This window comes from Suricata suricatta, chromosome 8 (genome assembly GCF_006229205.1).
Source record: "Suricata suricatta isolate VVHF042 chromosome 8, meerkat_22Aug2017_6uvM2_HiC, whole genome shotgun sequence".
NCBI classification, from domain to species: domain Eukaryota; kingdom Metazoa; phylum Chordata; class Mammalia; order Carnivora; family Herpestidae; genus Suricata; species Suricata suricatta.
The window spans coordinates 16968606-16986767 of record NC_043707.1 but is presented as its reverse complement, the minus strand read 5'-3'; the positions used below and the strand labels follow the sequence as shown (position 1 = coordinate 16986767).

Genomic DNA, 18162 nt, shown 5'->3' with positions numbered 1-18162 from the left:
AAAAGAGGTAGACCCATTTGTACTTCCAGATAAGATCCTCAAAACTATTGTCATTTTACTAAGACAAAAAAGATCTTTTATTGTTAAGACAAAAAAAGGCAAGACACAGAATTACATTGTGTAACTTCTGTTTCGGGAAAAGCCCAACCCTGTGTTTTTGTACGTGTATGTGTGTCCATAAAAGCGTCGGAAACAGGTTTGGGAGAGCGCGTCCGACACTGGTCACAGTGGCCGTCTCCGGGCAGGGGGTGGGGGGTGGGGGGGAGGATGCTTACTTTCTACTCTAGTTCTACATGTCTGAAAACTTTTTATAAGGCAATTTATTGTGTCTAAAAAGTATACGTCCACTGAAATGTTGATAATAGTTCCTGAACGGGCTATGCTTTTTATTTTCATCAATTAATACACTTTTTAAGTTGAAAAAACATTTTTACGACTTTTTCCGTAGCCCCCCCCCCCCGTAGGGAGACCAGTACAGTGGAGCCCAGGGGCTCGCTGCCTGGCTGCCGGGACGGCTGCTTGTTCCGGGTGCTCCTCTCAGGGTTTTACAAGAACGTTTGAATCGTATGCTGGGCATCCCGTTATTCCACGCACAGGCATGCCCTCACGTATGTCCTACCGGTGGGGAGTACTTCAGGGTCGGAGCCTTGGGCGGGCAGACCGCGGAGAGAGCGAGAGAGAGCATGGGTGCAAGCGGGGGAGGGGCAGAGGAAGAGGGACACAGAATCTGAAGCAGCTCCAGGTTCCAAGCTGTCAGCACAGAGCCCAACGTGGGGCTTGAACTCACGAACTGTGAGATCATGACCTGAGCTGAAGTCGGATGCTTAACCGACTGAGCCACCCAGGCGCCCCCAGTAGGAACTTTTTGGCTTAGATAAATGGCTTTTCCTAAGCAGTGTGGTTAAAAGGGAGGTTTTTTTTAATTTATATATTTTATTTTATTTTTTATTTATTTTTTAGGGAGGTTTTTTTTTTAAATGTTTATTTCTTTTTGAGAGAGAGGGAGCGAGGGACAGGTAGGGGGGCGGGAGGGGTCAGAGGACCCCAAGTGGGCTCTGCACTGTCAGCACAGGCCCGACGTGGGGCTTGAACTCACAAGTGATGAGACCATGACCTGAGCCAAAGTTGGACGCTTATGACCAAGCCACCCCAACACCTCAGAAGGGAGTTTAAAAAAAAAAAAATCTTTCCAGGTCTTTTGCACAAGGAAATTGAACGTTGGGAACTTTGAAGTGATGTGTCCAGGGCTCATCCACACCCCGTGTGGTACCGCAGAGGCATCTGCAGACAACTGTGATCCCTGTGCTCACCATGTCCCCTCCTTCAGGGGGGTGCCAGGCTGGGGCCTCAGTGGGACAGGGTCCTTCGGAGGCAGCCGGCACCTGCCGGGCGGTGGGGGACAGATGTGCCACCAGGGTGTGGTGCTGGGCCCCGTGGAGGCTCCCCTGCCCCGCGGCCTGGGTTCTATGCGGAGGGCGCAGCCCGGTGGGCCTGTGGCTCAGGGAGGTCCTGGCCGGGCCATTCCCTCAGTCAGACCTGAGCCGACATGCTGCCGAGCCCGACACCCATCTGCCTGGCCTTTAATACTCCTCCTCCTCGAGATTTCTTTTCTCTCCTGCATTTCGTGGATTTTGCTCCCGTCTCCTGGTTCTTGTCCCTCCCCTCTGACTAGTTATTCCTGGCCTGCCTCAAAACTCCCAGAGCCCCTGGAGCCTACGAGACGAGATCTAGCCCCTGGCCTGATGTCAGAGACCCTGCCCACTCCCACCCCTGCCAGGGCACACAGTGCCACCTCCTGCCCTTTCTGTCTCACCTGTGCCCCCACATGCTCACAGCTACTTAGAAAGATTTTTTTTCTTACTTTATTTTAAACTTAATAACTTTTCTGGGGCACCTGAGTGGCTTGGTGGGTTGAGCGTCCGACTTCGGCTCAGGTCATGATCTCTCGGTTCACAAGTTTGAGCCCTGTGGCCAGCTCTCCGGTGACAGCTGAGTCTGGAGCCTGCCTCGGGTTCTGCGTCTCTTTTTCTCTCTCTCTGCCCCTCTCCTGCTCATGCGCTCGCTCTCCCTGTCTCTCTCTCTCTCTCAAAAATTAACATTAACTTTTCTGGATAAAAATCTAGGGTCCTGAGAGGGGCTGTGGGCGGTGCGCCTCTCTCCGCACATCCGCACGGACACAGGCTTCACACCACTGCGCTCGTGCTGGGTCCCTTGTTCAGAGCGGCGTTCGTGCTCTCTGCCCGGAACGCTCTGTTCCTGCATGTGCTTTCGGCAAATAGTCCGCCGTCCACGCGGAGCGCGGGCGTCCGTTCCCGATTCCCGGTGCCTGTCCGTCCCTGGTGACGCCCTTGCTGCCCCTCTGACTTCGCTGTGGTGAGGGCCTGGTTTGCTCCCCGGCTGGAGAGCGTGTCCAGGGCAGGGCCACCCACAAGGGCATTGACACCGGTGCCCAGGGCAGCGGCGGACCCGGCAGGTCCTTGGTCAATGGCCTTGGGCGGTTAACACATAAATGACTGCCTGCTACCCCGTCCACATGGGTGCCTTTCCCCAAACCCTGCAGTGCCCCCCCCAGGCGCCAACCTCAGCCCCTGTCTCGGTCTCCGGTCTCCTTCCGTGCACTGCTCTGCCCTCAGCCTCTGCCCCACAGCCCTTGAATGTAGGTGATCTGCGCTCTGGCCTGTTCGGTTCGTCCTTCTCTGGCTCTAAGTCGCCAGGAAGGAGGTTGGTCCCCCGGAGCAGCCTCCCTGCCTTGCTGCGTCCGTGGCCACGCCACCCCCAGGCCAGCGGCCCGGTTCCGGGGCTGAAGCCCTGGATGACACGTTCTTATCCTTGCGCCCATTTATGTTCGTCCCGTCCTGGTTTTTAATATTCTCGTTTGTGCTTATTGTACAGATGCTGGGTACCAGACAAGGTCCCGGGGGTGAGAGAATAAATATGACTTCCCATCGTCAGACACGGTGGTGTTTCTGGACTCGGCTCGCTGTGCCGATATTTGATGTGCAGCCTTATGTTCTGTGTTTTTATTATTAGTGGTGGTTGTGGTGCTAGAAACATTTTGCTTCCTTCTCCTAAATTACTTTTCACTGCTTGTCTCCATACTTTTTTGTTCGTTTTAATGTTGCTCTCATTCCCCCCCTTCTTCCCATTTCTTGTCACATCACAGCCTTGCTGGGACCCTGCGGCCATTGCCTGTTTCCTCCAACACGGGGTCCACATGGTTCTCAGGGGACCCTCCGTGACCTAGTTCTGGTCCCCCAACATCACCCCTGTGGCTCCCCCCACATCTGTACCCCTTCTCCCTCCCTGTACGTGATGTGACACTAAGTCACTGTGTGTAGAACACCAAGCGTGTGGCACACACACCTTGGCCCGTGCCGAGGCCTCCGGTGATTCCTGTGCCAGCCCCGGGACGGCGAGACTATTGTCCCCTCCGTTTTACAGCCAATAACGAGCGTCTCTGAGAGGTTGGGCAGCAGCCTGCTCATCAGCGGTAAGTGGCCTGGGCTCGGGTCTCCGTCCTGACATGCCGCCGCCTCCCTGCCGGCAGTGACCGCTCTCCGCCTTCTCGGCTGGTGTGGGGCTGCCCTCCCTCCCGGCCCGCGTGGCTGCGCTCAGTCCCCTGCCTCCGGGAGCACAGGGATCACTCTCCCTCCCCGGATTGTTTCCTCTTCTGAATCCTCTTCTCACTCAAGTCCATACCAGTTGACCTAAAGTCGTGATGGTTTTCGGGTCCCTGCATTTCCCACCGAGACCAGAGCTCCCTGGCGTGTGTGCAGCACGTGCCGTGGGCCCGGTCACCCGGAAGGTAAAGGCCGTTGGCGATGGGATTCTCCTGAGCAGGACCTTCTCTCCCTTCCCAGGGGACGAGGTGCCTGAGGTGGACAACATAGCGGACAGCTGGCTGGGCTCCATCGCCAGAGCCACCATGCAGACCTACTGTGACGTGATCCTGCAGATCCCGGAGCTGACCCCGCACTCCACCAAGCAGCTGGCCACCGACATCGGTGAGTGTCCCCCCCGGGATGCGTGACGGGAGGGACAGCTGGGCCAGAGGCGTCTGTCGGCCCCAGCTCTCGCAGTGACTCCACCTCTGGGCTTGGCCGAGAGCATGTGACGAAAGCAAGTTCCCTAGGCCTGGCCCCCAGGGACTCTGGCCTCATGAGTCTGGGTGGAAGGCTGGACAGCAGTAGCTGGGGAAGCGTCCCTGGCGGGCCGCCGAGGCTGAGCGCGTTAAGGGGAGCTTCGGGGAGGCGCGTCCAAGTGAACGTGTTGTGCTGCCGTGTCTTCTGCCGCGTTTACGTAATCACCCAAATCAAGGTTGTCACCATGTCACCCGGCACGCAGGCGCCCAGTCCTCATTCTGCATCCGGTGTGTGTCCTCGCGCTGAGGAACGAGGTCACCAGCCTGCCCCCAGGTTGGAGGGGCACGTGTCCGCCTGCTCCCGCGGCGCCCGTCCCTGCAGGGCGTGGTGCTCTGAGGTTGGGGTGCTGCCGGCAGGCGGCAGGGGAGTCTCCCCAGGGTCTTGGTATCGGAAGTTGACCCATCTGCTCCTCACCTGAGGCAGCTCTCGGGGTGGTCGGGGGCAGGGTGCTAAGAGCCTCAAAGATCCGCTCCCTGGGGACCCAGACAGAGCTCTGACCCGGGGGCCACGGGGCCAGGCTGCAGAAGAGAGGGGAGGCGCTGTCCTGCCGGTCCCCGGGCCACGAGTGGGAGAGCCGGGCCCGGATCCCGGTGTCCCCTCGCCGCCAGCTCTTAGCGGTTACGGAGGAGCCGCCAGCCCTTCTGCACGTCACCAGGCACAGTGTTCGGGGAAGAGGGACGAGGAGACGGGCTCGTGGGCGGTCCCCGTCCCCAGCACTGAGGGCCGGAACCAGCCGGAACTAGAGAGATGTGGGCATTGCCCATGTTATTTCTCCCTCTCTGTTCATCTCCCCCAAACCCCATTCCCTACGCAGCAGTGACGGGGCCTCTGTGATGTGCCAGGCACAGGGTGTGGCGCTTCAGACCGTCCCTGGGGGCCAGGAGGGTAGGGCCGGCGTGTGAAGCTGCCAGGCAGTAATGCCATAGAGAAGGGGGGGGGTCTGTGGCCGCCTTAAAGAGACATCCAGCATCAAAACAAGAACGAAAAGCACTCTGCCGGCCACACAAAAATGTCACAGGAGGCCGTGGGCTGCCACTGTGCAGCTCCAGCGGAGTGGAGCTCAGCTATGGATAAACTTGTGCGGCGACAGGTACCTGGCTGATGGCCGGCGCCCTTCCCGGGAAGCAGCCGGTCCTGGGCCGGACGTGAGCCGGCGGGCGGGGCGGGCGGCTCCCCCGGACCCCGAGGTGGACAGCTGTCGTCGGGTCCGGGCTGTGCCTGCCCAGGAAGGAGGAGGTCGGGGCAGCACTGTTACCCCCGCGACACATGCTTCCATGGCCTGTGTCCCATCTCATCCTCTGGACCACACAGCATGGGCGGGAGGAAGCAGAGGCTCAGCGAGAAGGGACTCCACGGAGCTCCCCCGGAACGTGGGAACAGTTTTCTCCCTGCCCGCTCTGCCGGTGTTGGTCAGAGGCCTGGGGCTGCGTCGTAGGTGGACAGAGTCCTCGAACCCTCTCCTGGAGACCCTCCCTGCTGTGCTCTGGGCAGGCTCAGGAATGTGTCTTTAACTGGTGCCCCCGGGGTTAGTGTGGGAACCGCAGTGCTCCAGGCCGCCTCAGACACCGACCGCGACTTAGTGTGTCCCCTGACTCCTCAGGTCCCCGTGTGGTCAGCGGGGTCTCCCGGGGAGTGTGGCCAGTAAGTCACAGGAGCCCCAGTAGAGAGCTGTGGGTGAGGGCGGCTGGCCAGCTGGGGAGCTGAGCGTGCGGTCGGGTGGTGGGGACGCCGTGGGGGGACTAGTCCTTTCTTCACTGAGAATTCCCGGACTCGGGCCCGGCTCACAGTAGGTTTACTCCTCCTGGGAAAACCCTGAGTAAGGCCTGGCCGGTGGGGGCAGAGCGGACACCCAGCACCTCGGGGGTCTTGGGGTGGGCGTCTCTTCCTCCCCATCCCGCGCGGCGCTGTCCACTCAGCTGTCTGTCCGTCCCTCGCCCCCACAGACTACCTGATCAACGTGATGGACGCCCTGGGCCTGCAGCCGTCCCGCCCCCTGCAGAGCCTCGGGGCTCTGCTGAAGAGCGCGCCCGAGGACTACAGGCAGGTCAGCAAGGGCCCGCCCCGCCGCCTCGCCGCCACGGTGGCTGCCATGCGGGGCGTGGAGTACTGACCGCCCCCTTCCGGGCACCCGGCTGAGAAGAGGCACAGGACTGGGGTCCCGGGGTCACAGCAACTCTCCAGAACGAGTTGCTCAAAAACTCTGCCTGGCGTTAGACAGGATTTGTCTTAAAAAGACGCGATTCATTTGTATAATCAAAAAAAGTTGTAATTAGAGGTATATTATTTTTTAGATCAGGGTTTTCAGATGATTTTCTAAAAGATCCGATCTTGAATGTGGAATCGATAAATACTGTGAAAAGAAAGCCATTTATTTCCCTTTCCTCTGTGGATATTGGGGTGCCCCCATGTGCCATGCTCCAGGCATTGGGACCCGGCCGGGAAGGAGGGGGAGAAGCACAAAGGTGACGTCAGCCCGTGGCACCTAAGAAATAGAGTGCATCTGGGTGAGGGCGGCCCCCTCGCCGACGGATCAGACAGGTGTGTGGCAGTGAGGGACCCTGGGGGGTCAGACCCCGGGGCATGTCCAAGGTCAGCGGCCTGGAAATAGGAAGTTTGGTCAGAGGGTGGTGGGGCCTGACCACAGTCCGACCTGCAGGCCGTGGTGAGGACTTGGGTTTCTGCTTTGTCTTGTTTTAAAACTCACAGGATCGTGTGGATTCTATCAGGGTTTTTACCAATAGCTTCTGTATCTGTTAAGACTGTAATTGGCCACAAGTAACAGAATAATGTAATTTGAGAGACTTTAGCCAAGAGGAGTTGATTTTTCTCAATAACGAGGAGTTATACGGTGGTGGCCGTGGGCATTGACTCTGGCTGGATGGAGTCAGGACCAGGACTAGCCTCCCGGTGACCTTGACCTTTTCCTCAGGTGGGCCGACTCCTGCAGCTGCAGGGAGGACACAGGCAGAGGGGGCGTGGTCCCTCCCTCCGTGGAGGCAAAGGCCCCTCCAGCAGCCCCCGCGGCTGCAGGTGAGGCTGGGGATGTGGAGTCGGGGCTGGCTCCTGCCGGGTGTCTCGGCCGCTCCCTTAGGCCTCTCCACGGCCTCGGAGGCAGCGAGCGTCCTCCCCGTCTTACAGCCGAAGGAGCCGAGGCGGGAGGGGTGGAAGGGGCTGACCGCGGTCCTGACCCCCGCTGGGCCCACCCTGCCCGTGGCCCCTCGTGAGCCAGCGGCGATGCTGGCCCAACCTCCAGGGGTTCCCACACGCTCTGTCCTCACGCCCTCGGAACCAGTTTTGCCGGCCCTGAGAGAACCGTGAGCCCGCACCAAGAAAAATATTTTGGTTTCTCGTGTGGTGGATCACAGACTGTCCCTGGCAGCGATTGAGCCTGGCTCCTGCCATGAAGAAGCGAGAGCTAGAGGCCTGGGAGGTGGAAAGTGGAAACCTCTGTGGGGTGACCTCTGTGCCAGTGTCGTGAGAGTCGCTTGAGTCCTGGCGTTGCCACCTCCCAACCGCGTGACCTTGGGGAAGTCACGTCAAGTCTCTGAGCCTCATTTCCTACTGTGAAAAACGGGAGCCACGGTGGCCCTGCGCCAGCGTTCTCTGAAGAGCCACTGAGATCCAGCAGAGGTGAAGCACGGAGCAGGTGCACGGTGCACGTTAGTTTCGTGGTCTCGGTGTCTGGAACCTGCCCTCCCTGTTGGGGTGAAGATGGGATTACAGAATGCTGTTTCTAGGCACTTTGGATCCCGCCAGCCTCGTTTTTCAGCCCTGAAAGGCTCCGATGGCCCCAGGGTGGGAACGGGACAGAGCTCCTCTCCTCCGTATCTGGGGGGCTGAGGGGAACCTCTGAGCCTGCTTCAGAGATGGGGCATCACCCACCTTCACCCTGGCCCCGGGGCTGGCAACCACTCACTGCCCACTGTCAGCCGGGCCCTGCGCTGACACGTCCACACACAGCTCTGAGGGCAGGGAGCACCCTTCCCACTCCGGCTGCAAAACATGCCGAACTGAACCTCTCCGTTCAGGAGGAGTATGTGGCCCAGGCCAATGCAATGGCCTTCATTCTCGGGGCTTTTGCCGGGACCCTGTGCCAGAAAGGGGAGCTTTCTTCCCACTGAAGTTGCTCAGTGGATGGCACAGAGCCTGGAACCTGTCGGGAGAAGAGCAGCACATGGAGAGAGCCTATTTGAGAGGGACGTCAACACAGAGGAAAATAAAGCCAAGGAGCTGGAGAAACGAATCACCAGATCGAGGTGAACCTCCGGATACAGCCATGCCTGAGATCCCTGGACTTTTATTACAAGAACCAATGGATTTCCTTTCTTAGCTTAAGTCGGCTCAAATTAATGTGACCAAAGAGCTGGCAAAAGGAGGTCAATCAGTCATTGCTGTGCCTGCCCCACAGCATCAGATGAGACAGTAAAGACGGAAGCCCTGGGCACCTATAAGGGACTGGCATTCTTATGACCGCTGGCAGCAAGTGCAGGAGGCTGGAGTTTTACTTTTGTTCCTTATTGGAAGAGTGATCTCGGGCATCTGACTTCACCTCCCTGAGTCTCAGTTTGCTTACCTGTAAGATGGGATGGTAATATTTCTCGGTGGTTATGAGAATTAAATGGAGTAAGACTTACAAAATACTTGGCCTGGCGCCTGGCATTGTGGTAAGTGATACAATGTAGCCATTATTTGACGCCGACAACTCTCCCTAATAATAAAATCAGTAGTCCTAGGAGTAAATGTGGTCACCACCCAGAACTGTGACTCCAGCCTGCAGACTCGCCTGGCCTCGAGCTGGGAAACCTGGTTTCCCCACCCCCCCCAGGCCCTCCGCACACAATCCCTGACAGTGCTGCCTTTGGCCACGGTGGCACCAAGTCTATGGCATCTCCTTCCCCCGCAGGTGCCACTGTGGGCACGTGATGGGAGGCCAGCTTGTGTGCCATCCCTGCCAAGGACCCAGGTGCTCCAGACCGGCGGCACTGGGCCCTCAGATGCCCAGGCTCTGAAGCCAGAGCTCCCTCGTGCCTGGGCTGCCTGGTGGTCTGCCATCGGCACCATTCTCCTCATCTCTCTGGGGAGAGCCATCAGGGTTCCCAGATTTAGCAATTAAAAATACAAGATGCTCAGTTAAATGTGAATTTCAGAAAAGTAATAAATGGTTAGTATAATATGTCCCAAATATTACATGGATTTACTTATTTGTTGTTGAGCCTGGGTGGCTCAGTTGGTTGAGTGTTGGATTCTTGATCTTGGCTCAGATCATGATTTCACGATTCATGAGTTCAGGCCCCTCATGGGGCACTGTGCTTGTAATTCTGTCTCTCTATTCTTCTCCTACTAAGTAAACTTAAAAAAATTCTTTGTGTATCTGAAATTCATACATAACTTGGCAGCCTGTATTTTACCTGGTGTCCTTGGAGCCCTGACCCCTCACCACCCTGGGACCGTGTGATTCTGCTGGGGGCCACCAAGCAGCCTATCCAGCTGGTCACACTGATTGGTTCAGAGACAAGCACGTGACCCAATCAGAGACCCAGGAGCGTCTGCCTGGGAACTTGCTGAGACAACCGGAAGAAAGGTACTTTCTCCTGTTTGGGCGCTGGGGAGTCTGGGGTTGCGGAGGGGCCGTCTTGCTGTAGTGTACGGAGAGCCTGCTGGGAACAGCAGAGACCGAGACCTCATGTGAGCCGCCGGGGATTCATTTAAGCCAGCTCTCCCCCCGTCCCTGCCATCCAAAGAAGTATGGTGGATGGCCGGGAAAAGGTCATGAAGTCCACTACTTCAGGGACAACAGAAGTCACCTGCTGGGGGGCCTTCCCTTGGCCAGATCCTTGCTTCCAACCCAGTATGGATGCATCAGGGCATTCGGACTGCCCGTCCAAAAAAAAACAAAGCTCAGCTTTGTTTTCTACTTTTATTTTCTAGAACATAACATTTGCCACCTGGCAGCAGACCCCCATCCCTGCCCCTGCTGCTCCTCCTGCTGTGCACAGCCGCTGCCCCCACTCAGCCAAGGTCAGGATGGAAGAGGCCGCATGCCCGCCCGTGTGTCTCTGGAGCAGACGGTGGCTGGCACTGGGAGGAAAGCGGAGTGCCTGCGAGGGAGGGTGTTCTAGGGTCTCCGGAGCCTGGCTGGGGACGTCCCAAAGATCAGGCCAGGCTGGAGGTAAGGGAGGAACCGAATGACTACACATTTCCCACGTCCACACCAGCACTGTGACCCCGCACAGCCCTCAGCTTGGGGCAGGCCAGGACCTGCTGGGCTCTCTGTAGAGGGACAGACTCTGGCTTCGGAGACCCATCGTCCTCGCCCTCTGGGGAGAGCGCTGCAAAGTGAAGCCTTGGGCTTCTGGGATCTGACTTCTGGGCTCCCTGGGTCTAGATGGCATCTCCCTCACTGTCCGACTCAATGACGTCCAGTGGCTGCAGACGAAGGGAGTCATAGTTGGGGGGTGGGGTGCCCGGGATGGGCAGGGTCTGCTCATCGGCATAGGTCCCGGGGTCAGGGCCCGGCCTGGCCACGTCGGGCTGGAAGCCGAAGTTGGTGTGCGCCTCCACCAGCTCAGCCACGGTGGGCGGCGGGCCGGCGTAGCGCGCCTGGGCCCGCCTCTGCCGCAGGCTCTTGGCGAAGGCCACCAGCTTGATGATGGTGATCCACACGAAGTCGATGAGGATCTCTCCAAACTCGATGAGGCACAGCACAGAGCCCCCCATCCAGAAGCCAAACTGGCCACCCAGGTTTGACAGCAGCCAAACGATCTGTGGAGAGCAGGGGGCTGAGGGGCTGGCGGGCTGGCAGGCTTGGAGGTCAGGCCCCAAATTCCTGCCTTGAGCCCCCCTCCCAGGTTCCAGGGGTGGGGGAGCCTCGGCCAGGAAGTGGGAAGGAGTGAGCATGTCAGCCCAGGGGAAACCACTTGTGACTCCTTTAGGGACACGCCCCCACCCGCAGGGTACAGGGGCATCAGGAGCCCCCAGACTCACATTATTGGCTGCAGACTCCTCAAAGGTGCGATAGTTGAATTCTTGGAAATAGATGTTGAGCTTGACAATTCCCTTCCTGGAGGAGCAGCAAGAAGGGCTAGTGCCTCCTCCCCAAGACACACGGACACGCACATGCACACTCACAGGAAAGGCAGCCAGGGGGCCCAGTCCTCGGGCCTGAGCTGCTCATATGTCCGTTCCCATGAGCAAAGCCCAAAGTGCTGCCCTTCCTGGCCCCTCTGGGCCTTGAGCCCACAACGAGCATCTGTCTCTGCCCCGCATTGCTCCTGAGGGCCCCCAGACTGGCTCTGAGCCCCCCCTCTCCCACCCACACAGGCTCTGCATAGCGTCCTGAGCCTTGCTCCTCCATCAGGGGGCCCGGGCACAGAGAGCTGCTCAAATGGGCTTTCCCTTGACCCCTGAGAGTTCTCAGAAAAGCTGTGCTCTCTCATGCCTCCAGGCTTCTGCCTCCAGGCGTTCTAACCTCCCTCATCTCCCAGGCAGACAGCTCCTTCCCTGCGGTGCTCCCAAAGGGAGGGTCTTAAATAGACTCATCACCAGAAGCCCTGCTGGCAGTTCTGTCCTCTAGACTGGAGCTCCCTGAGGGTATGATCTGTCTTTCCTGTGCTCAGCTTGTGTTTGTATGTGATGCAGGGGGAGCTGGAGGAGTGGCTGGAGGATCAGGAGGATGAATGGACGGGTGAGTGGACAGAGGGTTGGGAGGAAGATTACAGGATAAAGGATGGCTGTGGGTGGAAGGATGGATGAATGATGGGGGGATGAACAGGCTTGCCTTTGGGAAGGGGTAGACTGAGTCCCACTGGCTGGCCTCTCCTTTCCAGTGCCGCCTCCTTCAGGCTTTCTCCTGGATCTGACAGTGTGAGGTGTCCCCTGAGGTTCTGGTTCCTTCCTCCTATTTCTTGCATTCCCCGGCCCCTAAGACTGTAAGCTCACCTGCTCAAGGTGATATTAGTGCTTTGGTCCCGCTCCTGAGACAAGACATGGAAAATCCAATCCTGGAATCCAAGAGGGAAGCTGAAAAAAATGGTACCGGCAGCATCCCCTCCCAATCTTGGGCCCTGTGATTTGGGGGGATGGGGAAGGCAGACCATAGCCCTGTAGCTTCCCAAAGCCCCCTGGGACCATGTGTTGGCACTGGGAGGAGGAAGGAATAATGCACACCATGGCTGGGGTTCTGGGGGGAAGGCACTCTGGGCCCCAGTCTTCTCCCAGAGCCCCCACCATCCTGCGCCACCTCGGGCCTCACACTTGCTGTTTCTCTGCCAGGATCCTCCTCCCCAGCCCTGCCCAGGCTGGCTCAGCCCGTCCTCCAGTGTTAACTCCAACGTTACCTTTGCAGGGAGGTCTGCCCTGACCACTCTGTCTAACGCAGTTTCCCCTGGTTACTCTCCAGTCCTCCTGTTTACCTCCTACCCTCGCCACTCTGTGAAATATCTTAACTTCTATATGTTGTTCCTCTCCCACCAGAATATAAGCTCCATAAGGGCAAAGGACTGTGCCTGTCTCGTTCACTGCTGTGTCCCCAGCACAGCGCTTTTGGGAGACACTAGTGGAGGGACCGACAGCCCACAGGCCTATGTCCAGACCTGTCCCTAGCCCAAAGGTGGACGGCCAGGAGCTTGGCCACTCCACCATCTCACCTCGGAAGCCTCCGAAGGCCAGTCGGCCATGGAGATGGTCATCTTGTACTGGGTGTCACTGGAAGAGAGAAGGCAGCCCTGTTGCTGTCCCTGCCAGCACGGGCCCCCACCCTGAAGTCTCCCCCCCGCCCCCCTCCCCCGTCTCTGTGCCACACCGTCCCCCAGCACCAGCACTCACTTGCAGGACTCCTTGCACATGTTGATACAGGTCTCCCTCTGGACCACACTCATGCGCAGGTGTGAGTAACAGTAGGCTGAGCAGGGCGGGTTGGGGGTGAGAGACTTAGAGGGGAGAGTTTCTAGACGTTCTCTCCTCCTCTTTGCCTGGAGGGCTGCCCCCTCCCCTCCTGGCCATGGCTACCCAAGGCCTGTGGCTAGGCAGGAGGGGGAGTCATCTCTGTGGAGGGTTACCCCTTCCCACCCTGCCCCCTGTGTCCGGCCCCAGGGTGGGGGGCCTCCCCCCAAATATCCCAGACTCGGCTCAGCAGGATCAGAGGCTTTCCTCTGCTCGCCGTCCCCGTTCCGGGCTGGGCGGTGGTCACGGGGGCACGCATGAAGGGATGGCGACTGGAAGGGATAGTTTTGGTTTTAGAGGTGGTGGGACTCTCTGCCTCTGACAACATCCATGGTGTTTGGCCCCGGCCTGGGCTCCAGCTTGGAATGAGCAAGAACAGCCTCTTCCTTCTGGCGCTTCGGGCCTCAAAGCCTTGAGCCTTCTCCCCTCCCACCCAGCACCCCAAAGAGACAACCGATGAGCTCACACACACGGACACACATGCTGAGGCTGGTACACGTGGCCTTGTGGGTGCACTTGTGAGCGTGCATGCAAACCAGTGCACACAAATGCAAACAGAAGCAACTCATGCCTGTGCGTGAACACGTGTGGACATGCACTGTAGGCCTCAGTGCAAGTGAAAATGTAAACACACACGTGTGCTTGCCAGCAGCTGCACACCGGGGTCACACACGCATGGGTATCCACATGGCACACGTGTGTACCAGGACGGAGGTCCCCGGGGTTTGTGGGGAGGAGGGCCGCGGGCTGTGGAGGCCACTCCCCGGCTGTGATCAGAGCCCAGGCAGGCGGGGGCCCCACTCACCCCAGTCGGGGAACTGCCGGTTGTTGCAGTAGCTCTGCCCACGGGGCAGGGGGTACAGGTAGTGCCCACAGCTGCAGTTCTGGATCATGTGGTCTTGGAAGCAGGAGCGGATACAGGCCTGCAGTGGTGGGAGGAGGGGGACACGGATGGGGCTGTGATGTCCCCACCCTGAGGGAGCCCAGGAGCCAGGGAGAGAACCCTCCAGCTGAAAAGCTGCACTTGCTGACCCCGCAGTTGGACATGGCTGTCCTTCCCTGTCCCCGCCGAGGGACTCAGGCCAGACTCCACTCTCCGAGGATGGCTCCGCCGCCTTTCAGAGCTGGCTCCCCACACGTGGCAGGGAGAGGAGTGGCTTATTCCAACTACTACTGGGGTTTCAGGTCACCCCGACCTGGTTCCAGCACACTTGGAATCAGCTATGTGTCCTGCGGTCACCCAGGGGTGAAGCAGGGAGACGGTGACAACTGTGGGCTAAGGTGGGTGGGTGAGGGCGGCTCCGGGCAGGGAGCGGGAGCAGCTGTTACTCGTGTGTCTCCATTTGTCCGCTCGTGGAGGACCCCTGGCTCTGCCCTCACTCTCTCCTGCTCTGCCGCACCAGCCACGACACTGCCCTCTCTGTGGTGTGCTCCTCCTGCTCCCGGGCCTGCTCCTCCCTCCCTAGCACGTCCTGTCCTATTGTGCTCCCCACATAGGGCTGCGGCGTGAGCACAGCTGGGAGGAACAGGGGTGAGGCGGGGAGGCTCTGACCACGGGCAAGGGTCTCCCATCGCCCCTAGAGACCTCACTGTCTCACCTGAGAAGTAGGAGTCCTCTCCAGTCCTGGCCCGTGGGGCTGCTGCACCGAAGCAAGAGCTGAGGTTTTTCTGGAATGAGGTCTCTAAGACTGGGCCTGATGGATGCCTCTGTGGCATCTCTCTGGGCCTCCCCCCCCCCCCCCGCCCCGTGCTGTCTATCCCTTCAGAAGCCCCTCCAGATAGGTGGCCAAACTGGCCAGGTCACAGTGTGGGGTGGACAGGTCAGCCAGGTAGGGTGGGCTGGAGGGTGGATTTCCAGGAACTGAAAAAGGCAAAAAGGAAGTCCAGGCCCTGCTCAGGGCTCTCAGGCAGAGAGGCAGGCACTAGATGGCCCCCACTTATGCCTCAGTTTCCTTGTCTGCAAAGGCAGCCTGGGCTGGGGGGAGAGGTGTGATCGGGCAGTCACTTCTGTTATGTGTGCAGAGGTTCAGACTGTCCTCTCCACTGGGGCTGGGTCTTAGGACAGGCCCCCAGGCTGACCCTGGAGGTCAGGGTGAAGGGGAAGCCCCAGCTGCAGCGAGGGGAATGGAGGCCGGATACAAAGAGGGACTCAGGTAAATTGATGAGGCGTTTGCACTGGGGCCCGTAAATCCCAGCTTCCTCATTCCTAATAATCTTACCTACATCTCGGCATTGTCGTGAGGATTAAATGAATTAGTGTGTGTAAAGCACTTGGAACAGTGCCTGCCTAGCACACGATAAGCCTGCTACTCTTCGTGTATTAATACTTAGAACAAATAAAAGTTATATATGTAATAAATGCTATTCTTGCCCCAGGGGGTGTTGAAAGGATCAAATGATGAAGCAATATATCTGAGCCCTTAGCACAGCATCTCTCCCACACAAGGGTTCTTCTTGGGAGACCCCAGAGCTGATGCCTGTGTTCTGGGCACACCCACAGGGCATACCTGCCTATGGGGCGTGAGCACCCAGGGACTGGACCAGCTCCACAGCCCCAAGGGCCACCAAACCCCCAAACCACCCTGTGGTCACCTACAAAAATCCAGTGGAGCTGGCCTTGCTGGGCCCAGCTCCCCCCGATCCCTACGGCCCCTGGCCTGGTAGACGCGGACCGGCTCCACATCCCGAGGCCCGCGTGGGCTTCCCACCTGGATGGAGTAGGTGGTGTTGTAGTCGCTGTAAAGGTTTCGCACGGGGACGTCGGAGCCGTTCATGGTGCACTGGCTGTAGGGCTCTCCCTTGCGCTCCAGCCGGTCCTGTGGCCAGAGAGGTTGCTCCTGGGGGCCCCGGTCACCCCTAGGAGGCTCCCTTTGTTCCTCCCTCCCATGGGTGTCGGTGGGGATGCCAAAAGGGGATGGGAAGCCATAGACCTCAATAGGTGCCAGAGGGTGCCCATCTTCCCCCACAGCATGGCTGCCCTGGGCTGGGATAGGGGGGCAGGGGGGGATTCCAGCCAGAAGATAAGGCAGGAAATGAGCTATGAGGGGGGGCCAGCTCAGCCGTGGGCAGGTGGGCATCCACCTTCAGTCCCCTCCAGCTGTGGCCTTACCACCAGCACCCCGATGGATGTCTCTGTCCCAGACATGGCGTAGATGCCCTTGTCTTTGATGAAGGGGTATGATCTCTGCTCATGGAGCATCAGCCGGGCACCGGCCGTGGACGTGAGGAAGGGCACATAGTCATCCTGGCCTATGTCCAGGATCAGCTTCAGGCCTGTGGGAAGGTGGGGCCGAGGGCTGCTCACCAAGGCTGAAGGGAGACCCGTCACCACCTATCCAAGCCTCCAGCCCCCAGAGCCAAGGGCACTTCTAGGAAGCTGGCTCCACCTTGCAAAAATGAGACTTCCTGCCTTCTCCAAGGCCCCCATCCTAGCCCAAGCCACCATGTGTCCCCTCTACCCCTATAATCTCGTTGCCACATGGCAGGCAGGCCCAGGGGCACAGCACCGCCCCACCTCAAAGCACATGGGTCCTCATTCTCTTCAGTCAGTCCCTTCGGCCTCCACGCTCCTGCCTGCTGCTGGGCCTTTACACGTGCCTCAAGAACACCATTCCCTTCCCCTGAAACTGTTCCACCTTAACCCTTCAGGATTCTCCTACTCTTCCTCTGGATCTCAGCCTGTGTCACTTCCTCCAGAAGCCTTCCTTGACTACCAAGATGAGGTCTAACAGTCTTTGTTCAATTTGCTCTACTAGCTCCGGAACTTTTCTCCCAAGTATGTGTCTCCCTTACATGACTCTTTTATTGTCTGTCTTCCTTCCCCACTTGACGGTTCTCTTCTTGTGTGCAGAGACCAGACCCCAGTGTTATGCACCATAAGACTATGCTGGGTGGATAAGACAACAGGCTAGTATTTATCGAGCACTTACTATGTGCCGAGTGCTGGGCCAAGTACCTTATTAAGCTGCTCTTATTATCCCCATTTTACAGATGAGAAAACTGAGGCACAGAGAGGTGAAGAGACTAGTCCAGGGTCACCTAGCAAGAAGGGGGAATTGTTGGGGGTTCTAACAGCGGCAGCTGAGCTCTTTAGTTTCAGTCATGAGACTTCTTAGTCTCAATCATGACTGGCACCTCTGTGATGCAGAGACTTCGGGGACACAGTGGCTGGTAGAAGGGCAGTCAGCAGCCCCCTGTGCCCCTTTCAGCCAACAGCCCTGACAGGGTGACAGCCTGCCTGCCGGAGGCTGGGGAGGTCAGAAGCTCATGGGAGGAAGGACAGCTCCCACCCGTGCCTGGCTCACAGCTGGAAGGCTGGAGCCATCCTGATGCCACCGTGAGTCTTTTCCCGGAGACGGGGCAGTGCAGTGGCCTTTGTCATTGACCACTTCCCCTTCCCCTGCTTTTGTTAATCCTTCACCCTCTCTGTGTCTCGTTCAAGAACTGGGTTTAGTGATTAAGTCAGAGTATGGGCTGTGCCGATGTTAACTGTGCTCCTGGGCAAGTTATTTAAACCTTCCACGACTATCTGGTGCAGACCAAGCATGTCATATGTGCCCGTCACGGTGCTAAGCAGGTGGCTGTGTTACGTCACAGTGACCCCACGAGCTGTACACCCTGTGCTCTATGATGCTACCGTCTACTGACTTTGGGGAGACCAAGGCTTCGAGAAGTTCAGTCTTGATCTCAGGATCACCGGGGCGGGCAGCAGGGGCAGTCAGCGGTAAAGCTGGGGTTTCGCTCGCCGCGGGAGCTTGGGTTGCTGGTCTCTGCCTGAGCCGGACTGCTTCCGACTCCTCACCTCCCATCAGCAAGCCGGGAGTCCCAGTCCCTCCCCGGGTGTTTCTGGGACTTGAGTGATGCTGATCAAGGAAATTTTCAACTTTTAACACACCTGGGCCCTGCTTCCAGGCTCCTGGGGAGGCTGTACTTTAACATTTACCAAGGTCAAAAGGACTCCACCAAAACCTCAGCACACGGACCCTGGTTCTACCCCAAGCACACATTGTACATCTACTCTGTTAAAACAAATAACCAAAAAGGAACATTCCAAATATAAAGAAAAAGAAACAACCTCCCT

At 58.3% G+C, this 18162-nt stretch overlaps 2 protein-coding genes across 3 annotated transcripts in view; one reads left to right on the top strand and one right to left on the bottom strand.

The window, feature by feature from the left end:
- The window catches only part of COG7 (component of oligomeric golgi complex 7), a 78768-nt gene extending 69256 nt beyond the window's left edge, over positions 1-9512 (top strand). Inside the window, exons 16-17 of the mRNA XM_029950139.1 lie at positions 3861-4004; positions 6086-9512. Of these exons, the coding sequence (XP_029805999.1) occupies positions 3861-4004; positions 6086-6252 (311 nt within the window). The 3' untranslated portion in view covers positions 6253-9512. The remainder of the gene's footprint in view (positions 1-3860; positions 4005-6085) is intronic.
- A 533-nt stretch (positions 9513-10045) lies between these two features.
- The window catches only part of SCNN1B (sodium channel epithelial 1 beta subunit), a 37209-nt gene continuing 29092 nt past the window's right edge, over positions 10046-18162 (bottom strand). Inside the window, exons 6-14 of one of the 2 annotated variants that reach the window (XM_029950140.1) lie at positions 16192-16355; positions 15791-15898; positions 13888-14005; positions 12966-13041; positions 12788-12845; positions 12081-12142; positions 11920-11997; positions 11127-11202; positions 10046-10904 (exon numbers count right to left, since the gene is read on the bottom strand). In XM_029950140.1, coding sequence (XP_029806000.1) covers positions 10524-10904; positions 11127-11202; positions 11920-11997; positions 12081-12142; positions 12788-12845; positions 12966-13041; positions 13888-14005; positions 15791-15898; positions 16192-16355 — 1121 coding nt within the window. In that variant the 3' untranslated portion in view covers positions 10046-10523. The remainder of the gene's footprint in view (positions 10905-11126; positions 11203-11919; positions 11998-12080; positions 12143-12787; positions 12846-12965; positions 13042-13887; positions 14006-15790; positions 15899-16191; positions 16356-18162) is intronic. The other variant, XM_029950141.1, reaches the window with a different exon arrangement.